The sequence below is a fragment of the Leptodactylus fuscus genome, chromosome 3 (assembly GCF_031893055.1).
Source record: "Leptodactylus fuscus isolate aLepFus1 chromosome 3, aLepFus1.hap2, whole genome shotgun sequence".
Classification (NCBI taxonomy): Eukaryota; Metazoa; Chordata; class Amphibia; order Anura; family Leptodactylidae; genus Leptodactylus; species Leptodactylus fuscus.
In genome coordinates this window covers 189,038,612-189,050,634 of record NC_134267.1, presented here as the reverse complement: position 1 = coordinate 189,050,634, position 12,023 = coordinate 189,038,612, and the positions used below count along the sequence as shown (strand labels likewise).

At 40.1% G+C, this 12,023-nt stretch overlaps 1 protein-coding gene across 1 annotated transcript; it reads left to right on the top strand.

The window, feature by feature from the left end:
• Positions 1 to 5,775: 5,775 nt before the first annotated feature.
• On the top strand, positions 5,776 to 10,106 carry OTOS (otospiralin). Its single transcript, XM_075266744.1, has 4 exons — positions 5,776 to 5,861; positions 6,142 to 6,233; positions 8,018 to 8,044; positions 9,672 to 10,106. The coding sequence occupies exons 2-4, from the start codon at positions 6,176 to 6,178 to the stop codon at positions 9,857 to 9,859; spliced, it is 273 nt and encodes a 90-aa protein (XP_075122845.1). The 5' UTR covers positions 5,776 to 5,861; positions 6,142 to 6,175; the 3' UTR covers positions 9,860 to 10,106.
• Positions 10,107 to 12,023: the final 1,917 nt, after the last annotated feature.

Sequence of the window (12,023 nt, the reverse complement as noted above, 5' to 3'; positions counted from 1 at the left end):
TTATATTGTTTTTTTGACGCACATATGTTAAGTTAACATACTCTGATAGATGACATTAGACGACATTGTATGATTTGTTATTTTCCGCCAGTACATATAAGTTTTGAGCACTCGATACTCTTGAGCAAGCGACATAAAGCTGACCATGTGAGAAGCAAGGAGAGGCCAAATGAATTCCTGCCAGTCTCAGCATTTGATCCTGGGACTTATTAATGGTCATTGTAAATGCCAACTTTAGGGGAAATTGCAGCCTCTTAAATTGAAATGGAAAATTATTTAAGATAATTGGGATTTGGGGGGATCAACATGCCCTGTCCTTTAGCTGCTCCAGTAATAGTGGCCTTGATGATATTCTTCCCCAGCTCTATGACACATAGCCTGGTGCCATTGCACAATCTTGGTGCAGAACTGGGACGCCAACCTTTAGCTCCAGTTTATGGGAAGACACGCCTGTTTATTCCAAGACGTTAAGAAATTCTACAGGGTAAGTTGTATTGTTGTCACTGCTCATCACCGTGTCTACTGATGGATATATTTTTGATTCACCAACTAAAACGTCCAATATCTTTTCGCTAATGTTATTGATAAACTCATTTTTTGTCAATAGCACTGTCCTCTTGCATAACCACTCTTCTTTGCTTGTATTGTTTTGTAAATTCGGAAAAACTTGGGACATAAGTTCATCCTGATTCCAAATCGTTGAAAAGTTGGACACACATGTTACACATAAGGTGGAGCTTTTCTACCATGGAGCACAGTGGCGACGCCTTCAGGCATGCATTCATCTTATCCGCCGGTGTACCCCTCTCAATTATGGGCAGTGTCTGCCTGAAATCCTCAGCGAGCAAAACTACAACACCACCCATCAGAGCCTGGCTGCCAGAAATATCTTGCAGGCTGCAGTTCAACGCCTATACCGCACACTTGTGCGACATAGTGCACTCGTCCCACACAATTAACTTGCAGTGTTGCAAGAGACATATACCATATCAAATACCTAATCATTTAAACGCAAAACTGCAGCTATTTGTCTCTATTAGGCTAGGTTCACAAGGGGATTTTTGGACTTGATTTTGACGCGGAATCCGTCTCAAAATCTGGTCCAAAAAAACGTCTCCCATTGACTCCAATGGCAGCCGTTCACTACTTTTTTCTACTAGCGGTTTTGTGCCGCTTGTGGAAAAAAGAAGCGACCTGCCTTTTCTTGCTGCGGATTCTGCGGCAGAATCTGCCGCAGCGTCCACAGCGAGACACCTCCCTCCTGACTAGGCCCAGTCATTTGGGGATAATCCGGAGCCGAATGCTGCAACTGATTCAGTCGCAGCTAGCTGTTTTTTGGACCAGATTCTGAGGCGGCCTCCACATCAAAATCCAGTCAAAAATCCCTGTGTGAACCCAGTCTCACAGCACAAGCGATATGACGGGTGAAATTTTTTATCCCATTAACTTTTAGATTACTCAAACATTTTTCATTTCTCTCTGGACCCAATTCTGAAGTCCACGCAGAAGAAGTGGCGGGCAGAAGCTAGTTTATAATGTTAGTAGTATAGTATAATATAGTATAGTATTAACAGTTTTAACATAAATTGATAACAGTTGTGAAGCCATGTCATTTATCGGGATTAAAAGTGTCCTATGTGTTAATTGAGGTTACACACTATCTAGGTGCCAAATTTCATCCAAATCCGTTCAGCCGTTTTTGCGTGATTGAGTAACAAACATCCAAACCCACAAACTTTCACATAATATTAGTAGGATGTTTGCGCTGTATAGATTTGGATCTATCTGAAAAAAGTCAAGAAATATATGTATTTCTTTATAAAAAGCCAAATAAATTATCTGTCCATGTGTCAAAATAAGAACTTTTTGCAGATGAATGGAGCTGTGCATTTTTCCCTGAAAACAACTGCAATACATGATATTGAATCTTTTCAGCATATTACATGTACTTTTAACTTGTGGCCACAGGGTGGCAGTGAAGACTTGAATATATCCTCTGCTAGGCTGGTGGCATCCATGGATGTATTTTAGAGTCCAAATACTGTAATGGTTCCAATATCTATACTTCCTGAGATTCTAGGTGGTAATAGGGCTCTGAACTTCAATCACTATAAGATTTTTGGGTGAATCCAGGTTTATTGTGGCATGGCTGTTATTTTGACTTAACCCCTTCCTGCCAGAGGAATTTTTTGATTTTTGTTTTTGACTCCCGCCTTCCAAACCCCATAACTTTTTTATTTTTCCATTCACAAAGCCATATGAGGGCTTAATGTTTGCAGGATAAATTGTTCTTCATAATGTACCATTTATTATTCTATACAATGTACTGGGAAACTGGAAAAAATTCAGAATTGGGTAAAAATGGAGAAAAAGTATGGGCTTCGTTTTTACGGAGTTCATTTTGCAGCCAAATTTACATGTCATCTGTATTGTATGTTTCAGTATAATTCTGTGGATACCAAACTGATATAGCTTTATTTACATTTTATCCCCTTCACAAAAACCTAAAAGTTTGCTAAAAAAAAATTTTTATTATTTTTTAAAAAGTCATTGGATTTTAACACCCGTGACATTTTTATAATTTCATGTATGGGATACATAGGGTGTGTATTTTTGCGGGTCCAGGTGTATTTTTTAGTTATACCATTTTGGGGAATTTCATTTTGCTTTGATCACTTTATATTCAGATTTTTATCTGTGGCGAAACAATGATAAAATGGCGGTTCGGCACTTTTGATTCTTTTTCCCGTTATATCGTTCACAATAAGGGAAAAACATTTTTATAAGTTTGTAGATGGATGTTTTTGGACACAGGGATACCTAATGTGTATGTGTGTCACAGTCATTTTGAACTTTTATATGTATTTTAGGGAAAGGGGGGTTGATTTGAGCTTTTAATTCTTTTTATTTTTGCATTTTTTTATTGCATATATTAGACCTCCTAGGGGTATTGCACCCTGGCAAAATGGCGTTTCCCAGGTGCCTCTGGCAAATTGGCCTTAATGTCCACAATCATTGCTTGTACTGATTGGGGGCATTAGCTCCAGGTCTCTTCTGCATAATACAGTAGAAATCCGGCAGCTATGGTGGACACTATATACCTGACCTGTAATACTGTCGGAAAGGGGTTAAAGGGGTTTCCCATCTCCCTGTCTCTGCAGTTTGACTGGTGTCACTTCTCACTTCTTGTATTCTTCAACAAACAGCTTTGACTGTTTGATGGACAAGATACTATGAAGAACCTTAATAGATATAGAAATTCTATTCACCATGAGAGAATATTTATTATGATTACTGGAAATTTCTGACAATGCAGATTAAATAATATGTACAGTTAATGTATATTACAATAAACAGGGTTGAAGAATACTTACATCCTACCAGGAAAGACACCAGAGGAGTTGCAGTAAACCCAATGTTATCTTTGTGTTTACAGAGATAACAGACACTGTCTAATCTGTAATTAGCTGAACTGATTGTCCTGACCACAGAGCAGTGAGTTACATCATCTGACCTGGATCAGATAACAGGTCGGGTGCCTTGACAACAATGTATAAACAATGGGAGAAATAATTTCACATATCAGGTAAAAGATGCAGCATTGCTAAATCAATGTATTTCGGAATACTCCTTAATTTACATAAGCTATCTATAGATAGGATCCTCGAGATGGAAATATGTCTTTTAAGGGGTTGTCTCATGTAGTAGAGTGAAAGGACCTTTCTTGCGTTCCATATTTAACCTGACTGCAGCCAGATTGAATGTGGGTGGTGCTGTTGATGGTCGTCACTCCCATTCACGTCAATGAAAGCGCTGGAGATAGCAAAAGTCTGGCTCTTGGTAATCTCCAGCGCTCCCATTCATCTCAGTTCATTGTCACCAGTCCCACCCACATTCACCCTGGCTGTGGTCAGGTTAAATGCAGAACGCAAAAAAGGTCCTTTAAGTGTCCTTTGTGAGACAACCCCTTTAAGGATTTTAGGAATTTGGTGCTGATTTTGAGACAGATGCCACCTCAAAATTTGGACAAGAAAATGCCTCTTTGTTTTCAATGGGAGGAAGAGAACAATACGAATCAGGGTGCTCCCATGGATTCCACAGGTGATTCAGACACAGAACCCTCGACAAAAGCTTCAAGTTGATTAACCCTATTGTTTCTAAGATTAACAAGCAAGTAAGCCTGTGGTGGAAAGCCAAAGCTTGCCTTGGCTTTTCAATATGGGATGCACAGGGCTGGAAAGTGGAAAAGAATTTGAGGTGGTAGACTGCCTGAAATTCCTCTTTACTTTTTAACATGTACTCAAGCCCTTATGTGAACTCTGTAAGGCTAGGTTCACATGACTGAATTTGCATCTGATTTTGAGGTGGATTCTGCAATGGGTTTACTTGCTGCTACTGAAGCAATTCCCTAGATGATGGACTTGCTTAAAGGGGTTGTCCAGGATAATCACATTTTTAATATGAGGCCAGGGAAGGTGAGAAACATAAAAAAATTCACCTGTCTCCGATGCTCCAGGGTATCTCTCAGTGCAGTTAATTAGATGTAAAGCTTGTTACATATTTACTTAATAGGAATTCAATCATGTTTTCATGAATTAGAGGCTTACTAATTCTGCCTGCCCTTATGAAGGAATTGGGGTTGGGTTTTGAAAAAAAATAGAGGAGTCAGAATCAGAGTCAGATTTGGTGGTTTGGCCCACTGACCCCACACCCTTGGCTAAATCACAGTGCGCAGAGCTGGAAGCAGAAAGCTCTGTCCACTGTGTAGTATAGTGGGCGATAGTGATTACTGCAGCTCTACATATATTACTTTGACTAGGACCTGAGCTGAGAGCTGCTCCATTCATCTGTGGGCACAGGTCCACCATTATTGTGATCAGTGGAGATCCCTACAGTTAGACCCCAATGATCAGATTCTTATCACTGTCTCTGAAGATAGGAGATAATATTACAAAGCACATTTAAGCCTATAATCACCTATAATGCCTTCAAGCCTATATTCCCAACTGTGGAGTCTCCCTCACTGTGTGTGTCAAAACTCTCCAGATGAAAAAATGCAACAAGTCTGACTCTTCTGTCCAATGGAACCAATTATAGGCAATGAGGTCTACCAAGCACCATTGGTGTCCACTGTTTTAGCAGTCTGTGTGTCCGTTGTTCTGGTCCTCTGATGGAACAGATCAATGGACACATGAGCAAAGATGTCAACATAGTGTATTGTTTTTCGCTAGGTTCACACTTGCATTGGGGTTGAAAACTCAATCCACTTCAAAAGCAGTTACCTGCAGAAACCCACGGACCCCATAAAATATAATGGGGTCCGCTAGGTTACCACCTGAAAGTCCTGCTTGCATTTCTCAAGCGGAATGGAGGGCGGAAACCCTGAACTGTCACCAAACGCAGGTGTGACCGAAGCCTTAGTCCTATTTTGGCTTTTTCTATTTGTAAATAAGCAGATAGCTTAAATTTCAATTCCCTCAAGGACTGTCACCCAGATATCCCAGGGTTCAGAAAGCTAAATCTGCCTAGTTATCCATTAATACATTTCTCTCTGTCATAGCAATGACCATATTCTAGTCTCATAAATGAACAAGGAATGTAAATGTGCTCCAACAATGATTCTATTTATGCTTGGAAGATACCTTGGGACTGTTCCACATAACTCTCTGCTCCGTTAGAATAAGTGTTTGGATGAATTTTTAAGTTAGAAAAAAAATGAGGTTTTCCTAAACAGCCCCCTGTTTATCCAAGGAAGGGTGGGAGGGAGCTGGAAGAAGAGGACTCAAACCAAGAGAAGAAGCAACAGGTAACCAGTGCAAGAAGACTAGAGTGCAGCAAGCCACCAATACAACAGAAGACTGGTAACATTTGATATTTTTAGCTATATACTGCACATATACTTCTATACAGTATACAATAGTTTCTATCCTTTACCCATGAATATGTCATACCTGAGCAGGAAATAACTGTCTGGGTGTATTACTCATAAATCATGATTAATCTGTACCTGAAATACTATGATATATATATATATATATATATATATATATATATATATATATATATATAATTAATAGATGCAGATGTTTATATCGCTACTACATTTGTTTTCTTATTGTTATACATATTATCTCACATCAGAAACGTATATACTAACCACCAGCCGGAGGCCACAATGAAGCTGCTTCTTATCGGTTTATGTTTCTCCTGTATCCTTCTGGGAGCTCTCCTTGGTAAGTTCTTAAAGAAACCGCTTTATTCTGTATTTAGAAGCTCTTTACTATGAATTTGAAACAATTGTAAACTATTTCTATATACTGATCAATAGCCATCCTTCTACAGAATATGCTATACATTGCTTTCTGATATGATTCCATAGTTATATTGTATAACAGTTTTTATTGGTTTTTGTCCCATTCATATGATGGACTGATATATTCTGGATACCCATATATCTGTGCCTAGAAACATATAGATATGCTGCATGTTGTCCCAGACCTCCCTAGAGCAGATTTATCAAAACTGGTACAAAGCAGGGACCCATTTGCAACTTGGCTGGTTTCTATGGGCACCTGCGACACTTCTCCCTTGCATCAGTTTTGATAAATTTCCTTCAGTATATTTTAAGACTGTATGAAAGCCACCTCCATGGTAGAGCAATTGTGGTTTACCATGAAAGCTATTTGGGGAACATTTACAAATGTTATATTTGTACACTATTTTGATAAAACCACAGAAATTTGCATAAATTTAACACATTCCCCTGCACCATTACCAGTATAAGTAACTAGTGGCACCAATCACCAGAACCAAAATAAGAATTACCGGTATATATAGATAAAAGTAAGCAGTGTCATAGCTAGAAAATGATCCTGAAATTATAACTTGGATACGGGGTTAAAAATTGTAAGCAAAATCTTAAAATTTGTCTGTTAATACAATGCATAGGGGTTTCCCAAATACTTTGCTGGATGAACCCTCCTCAACTACGTTTGTCTGCATGGAGTCTCACATTGTAGATCCCTATCAGACCTTCTAACTCTTGTTTCTGGAACACTACAATCATATTTAGTTTTTGGGAACACATGGGGACCTTTGGCACAGAACCCCTTACAAACCCATCAGTGTTTATATGTATATTCAATAACCAAGCTAGAATTAGGCTGGTCATACCTGTTGTCTGACATGCTATTGGGGTAGTGTTATGACACCCTCATACACAATAGATGCTCAGTTGGCCCCACAAAAAATGGTGGGTTTGTCCGACATGTCTATTGTATATGGCTACCATCACGTTGTTATTTTCCTAGTAATCCAGCCAAAAATGTCAGCTCGTAACTGAACTTTCTATGTGCATGTATATCAGATCCATTACATCTGACCTCCAATGTTACTAAAGTGGGGTGTATATATGTATATCCATCAGTGCATTTGGGTAAATACATCAATCCTAGCAGGCATCAATAATCAAAGTTATTATCAATCTGTTATTATAGTATTTAGTATTCCATCATCTTCATAAAAATCTAGCCACTAGGTGGCTTTGTCGTTGACCTCCTTAAATTGGGCATAATTAAAGCTAAAAGAAAACATAAACTCAAGTAAGCGTATTGTGCAGAATGTTATGTATGTGGAAGTAAATTTATGGCTGTACACACTGGAAATAGCAGATTCTACCCACCCCTGAAATAAAAATGTATGAGGACGCGGAGCTGAGCTGGAGGTGTGCCCTCCTGTGAACACATCCAATGTATTCATCCTATTTGGGTTGTCAGAGAGAATTCTAATCCTTTGCCCCAGTCAAAGGATGCGATTTGGCAGGGAATCCTGACAGGTCTGCTCCCATGTGGTGGGTGAGTGCCACGCAGTCAGAGGACACAGGGCCCTATTGTATGGGACACAGGCCAGCACTGTCAGCAATTCCTGCTGACATTAGGATTCTGCTCACACTTGGTGTTGAATGAAAGTATCCATTGTCCAGTCTTCTCTCACATACCATTTCCTTATTTATTTTCAGATGCCAGACCTGTGCACGAGGAGGACGGTACAGACATTTCTTGATTTCACTCTCTAGACCTTCTGATTAACCATTTAGTATAAGGAACTTTCTTAATGCTATAGTAATAACAAATCTCATAAAATGTCATACATTTGAAGATATATTAAAGGGGTTACGTTTGTTTGTGTATGTATGAAGGAAGGTGGGGGGGTGCCTATAAATTTCCTGCATTTCATAAACTTACTTACTATTATAGACAGGTCCCACTAAGCCCTAATGATTTGTTTTGCAGAATCCAGCATTTTGGCTGACTTCCTTGCTGGCGCTCTCACTCCGAGCCTACATGTACACAAACCTTATTATCTGCTGTATTGCAGCCATTTTTTAACGGCAGTTGCACAGCTGCATTAAAATACATTCATGTAATGGGAGGCATTCACAAGACCAATTTTATAGATCACGTTGTATTTTTGTTTGATATCACTGATCCCTCATTACACTCAAAAGAATGAGGTATCCTTGAAGACGGGCACCCCTTGGGTGCAAGATGTACATACTCCACACCTGCTTTGCACAACATTTGTGTGAATTTATGCTCAGTCACATGACTGACTGCACTCTACTCTATGCGCATGCAGTAGGACTAGATCAGAGTCAGTAACGTCACAGATAACCATATCAGCAGTACAGGAGGCAGAACACAGTAGACTTCTGGCCTCCCCATCTGCACCCTGCAAAACAAATCATCAGGGCTCTGGGAGTCCTTTGTATATGTTACTAAGGGCGGGTTCACACCTGCACCCGGTCTCTACTTTGCGGGTTTCTGTCTTCTGCCCGAGAAACTGGACAGGAGACGGAAACCCAGCAGTTAGATTTCAAACTCATTCACTTGAATGGGTTTGCAAAGCGAACGCCCATGAGCGTCTTCTGGTCTCCGCGGCGAAACCTTTTTTTTTTTTAACCGGACACATAGTTCTGCATGTCCGATTTTGTGCCCGGTTAAAAAAAAATGGTTTTGCCGTAAAGAGGCACAAGACGCTCACGGGTGGACACTTTGCAAACGTACTCAAGTGAATGGGTTTGAAAACTGGCTGCCGGGTTTCCGTCTCCTGTCCAGTTTCTCGGGCAGAAGACAGAAACCTGCTGGATTGCCTAAGGCAGAGAGTGGGGAAAGGTGTGAACCCGCCCTAAATGAGCTTATGAAGTGCAGTGAATATACTAAGTCTTTTCCTTCCAAAACCCATTAAGGCTAAGGCCCCACGGGCCGTAATCGCGCTGACTCTGACACGTGTTTACGTTTCAGAATGAGCACCGCGTTACATCGAACGGGCCCTTAGACTGAAGACAAAAAAAGCTATGTTTTATATTACCTGCAAATTCTGTCTAATCCCATCCACACATTACAGAGAAAAAATATGCAGGGGAAAATCAGCATATCAGTTATACCTATGGCGTTTTCCACATGGGTATAATAGGAACAGAAAGTTCACAGAGGAAAGCTCTGCAAAAACACATGAAATATACTGCAGAAAAAAACATACGTTTCTGCTGCGTTTTAGCTGTGTTGTGCAATGTCAGGCCTTGGCCTTAAAGGAATTTTACTCATTTGTGAAATCCTAATGCTAGTGACCTTGACTTGAATATGTATTAACACTAAATATGTTCTTTTTAGACCCATATTTAGAGGCTCCTGCTCATCCTTACTGGCCCTTCTCTACATCAGATTTCTGGCAGTACGTGGAGCATTTCCGCACAATGGGAGCTTATGAGAATATCAATGACCTAGCTCGCACCTTCTTTGCTCACTACCCTATTGGAGATACTCTGGGATACACCAGCCGTGACCACCATGACCATTAGAAGCAAGATAGTAGTCTGCTTAGCATAGTTGTATATACTAAAGCCCCACACCTCTGAGGAACGACAGCAGGCTGTGTAACAATGCCAATACCATCTATGCCATCATGGTAAACTTCTCAGACTGGAGGAAATCCCTGCATTATTCCTGTCTTGCCGATTGGAAAAGAAGATACAAGAATATATAGACATATTTGCTGTAAACACAACTCATCTACCTATGGTGTCATATTTATAAGCAATAAAAGATGGCTATTATATTTTGCAGTCATTTTGTGTTTGCAAATCTGAAATTGCTTAGTCATTCTGAGATGGTGCGTGGCCTTGTCCACTAGTCTTCCGTGCCAGGCAAACTTCCATCTTATTCATATGAGACAGACTGGTTGGCTCTGCACACTGTGCCTATCAATCAGTCTTTCACATAGGGTAATAGGGGCAGCGACTCTCTACCAACCAGGATGATACAGGCGTTATCAGAGGATGAGGTGGCACCGAGCTGATGACGGGAGAGAATGGTTATAATAATGGTGGTCAGTGAGGTACAATTCTGTCTGTCATATGACAGATCTGTCCTAGTCGGGATTTCCCCTAAGAGAACAAAATAATATATACTGTTCAAAAAAATAAAGGGAACACACAAATAACACCTCCTAATTCTGAATGAATTAAATATTCTCATTGAATACTTTGTTCTGTACAAAGGTGAATGTGATGACAACAAAATCACACAAAAATCATCAATGGAAATCGAATTTATTAACCAATGGAGGCCTGGATTTGGAGTCACTTTGATGAAATGTCCTTAAAACATGTCAAAATGAGGCTGAGTAGTGTGTGTGGCCTCCACGTGCCTGTATGACCTCCCTATAACGCCTGGGCATGTTCCTAATGAAGTTGCGGATGGTCTCCTGAGGGAGTCTGTGGTGCAATTTTGCAGTTGTACCATAATTTTCATTGGTTTTGCGACGTGTCATTGGCTGTTAGGTTTTTGCAGATACATGTAATATAAGTGTTTCACCTATAAGAACGGTGCGGTTCATTACCGCACGGTAAATCTGCGGCTAAACCAAATGAACCACTACACATAAATAAACTTCTACAAAGTGACATGTATAGGGTAAATGGTTTATTGATACGTTACATCGTAGAAAAGACACTGGCGAATTTATGAGGATCGGCACCCCAGCGCTCAGATAAAGTTCTGCAACTTTTTGATCTTATTTGCAAAAAAAAAAAAAAAATTCTGCCATTTTGCCACCACTTGCTCTACTTTGGAAATGTGGTGTGGTTCACGTGTCTGTCTCTACTCCAGGTTTATCAAATGTGGTCCTAATGTGTGCAAACAAAACTGTTAATTAAAAAAAACACACTATAAAACAAGTGTGAACACAACCCTAGGCTGCACACTTCCAAGCTGTACCTGCATATCGACATATAAGAACATAATGTGAACATTGCTACTGACTACAGAGCTTTAAAGGGATTCTACCCCTAAATATGTCGTTTTTTGTGCTTTAGATGTTGGAATAGCCTTTAAAAAGGCTATTCATCTCTTACCTTTAGATATGGTCGTTCCTTAGAAATACCGTTTTTTACCAGTATGCAAATGAGTTCTCTCGCAGCAATGGGGGCGTCCCCATTGCTGCGAGAGAACTCATTTGCATACCGGTAAAAGACGGTATTTCTAAGGAACGGCGGCGCGGAGACCACGTCTAAAGGTAAGAGACGAATAGCCTTTCTAAAGACTATTCCGACGTCTAAAGCACAAAAACTACATATTTAGTGGTAGAATCCCTTTAAGGAACGCCTTGGATTATAAGGTGGACAATGTTATTCAATCATAAAAAAATGAGACTCCACAAAACCATGAAAACCATGGCCAAAGATCTGCATAGTGGTGTGAATAACAGTCTTATGGATGTGTTTGGTGAACACACAGGAATCTTTCCCAGCATATATACATAGCGGTGTGTGACCAGAGCCATATAAATGACACTACAGTAGTACATTGTGTTAACTACGGTGGAAAAAAGTCCCCACAAATAAGCGGGAACCTATATTATGCACAGCAGCACGTTCTTCTACGTTCTCCATCACTATCTACTCCGCTAACAGTTCCCTCGCCAGTTTCGCGCTGAATCTTTATACTAGTCCCGCCCCTAGTGTG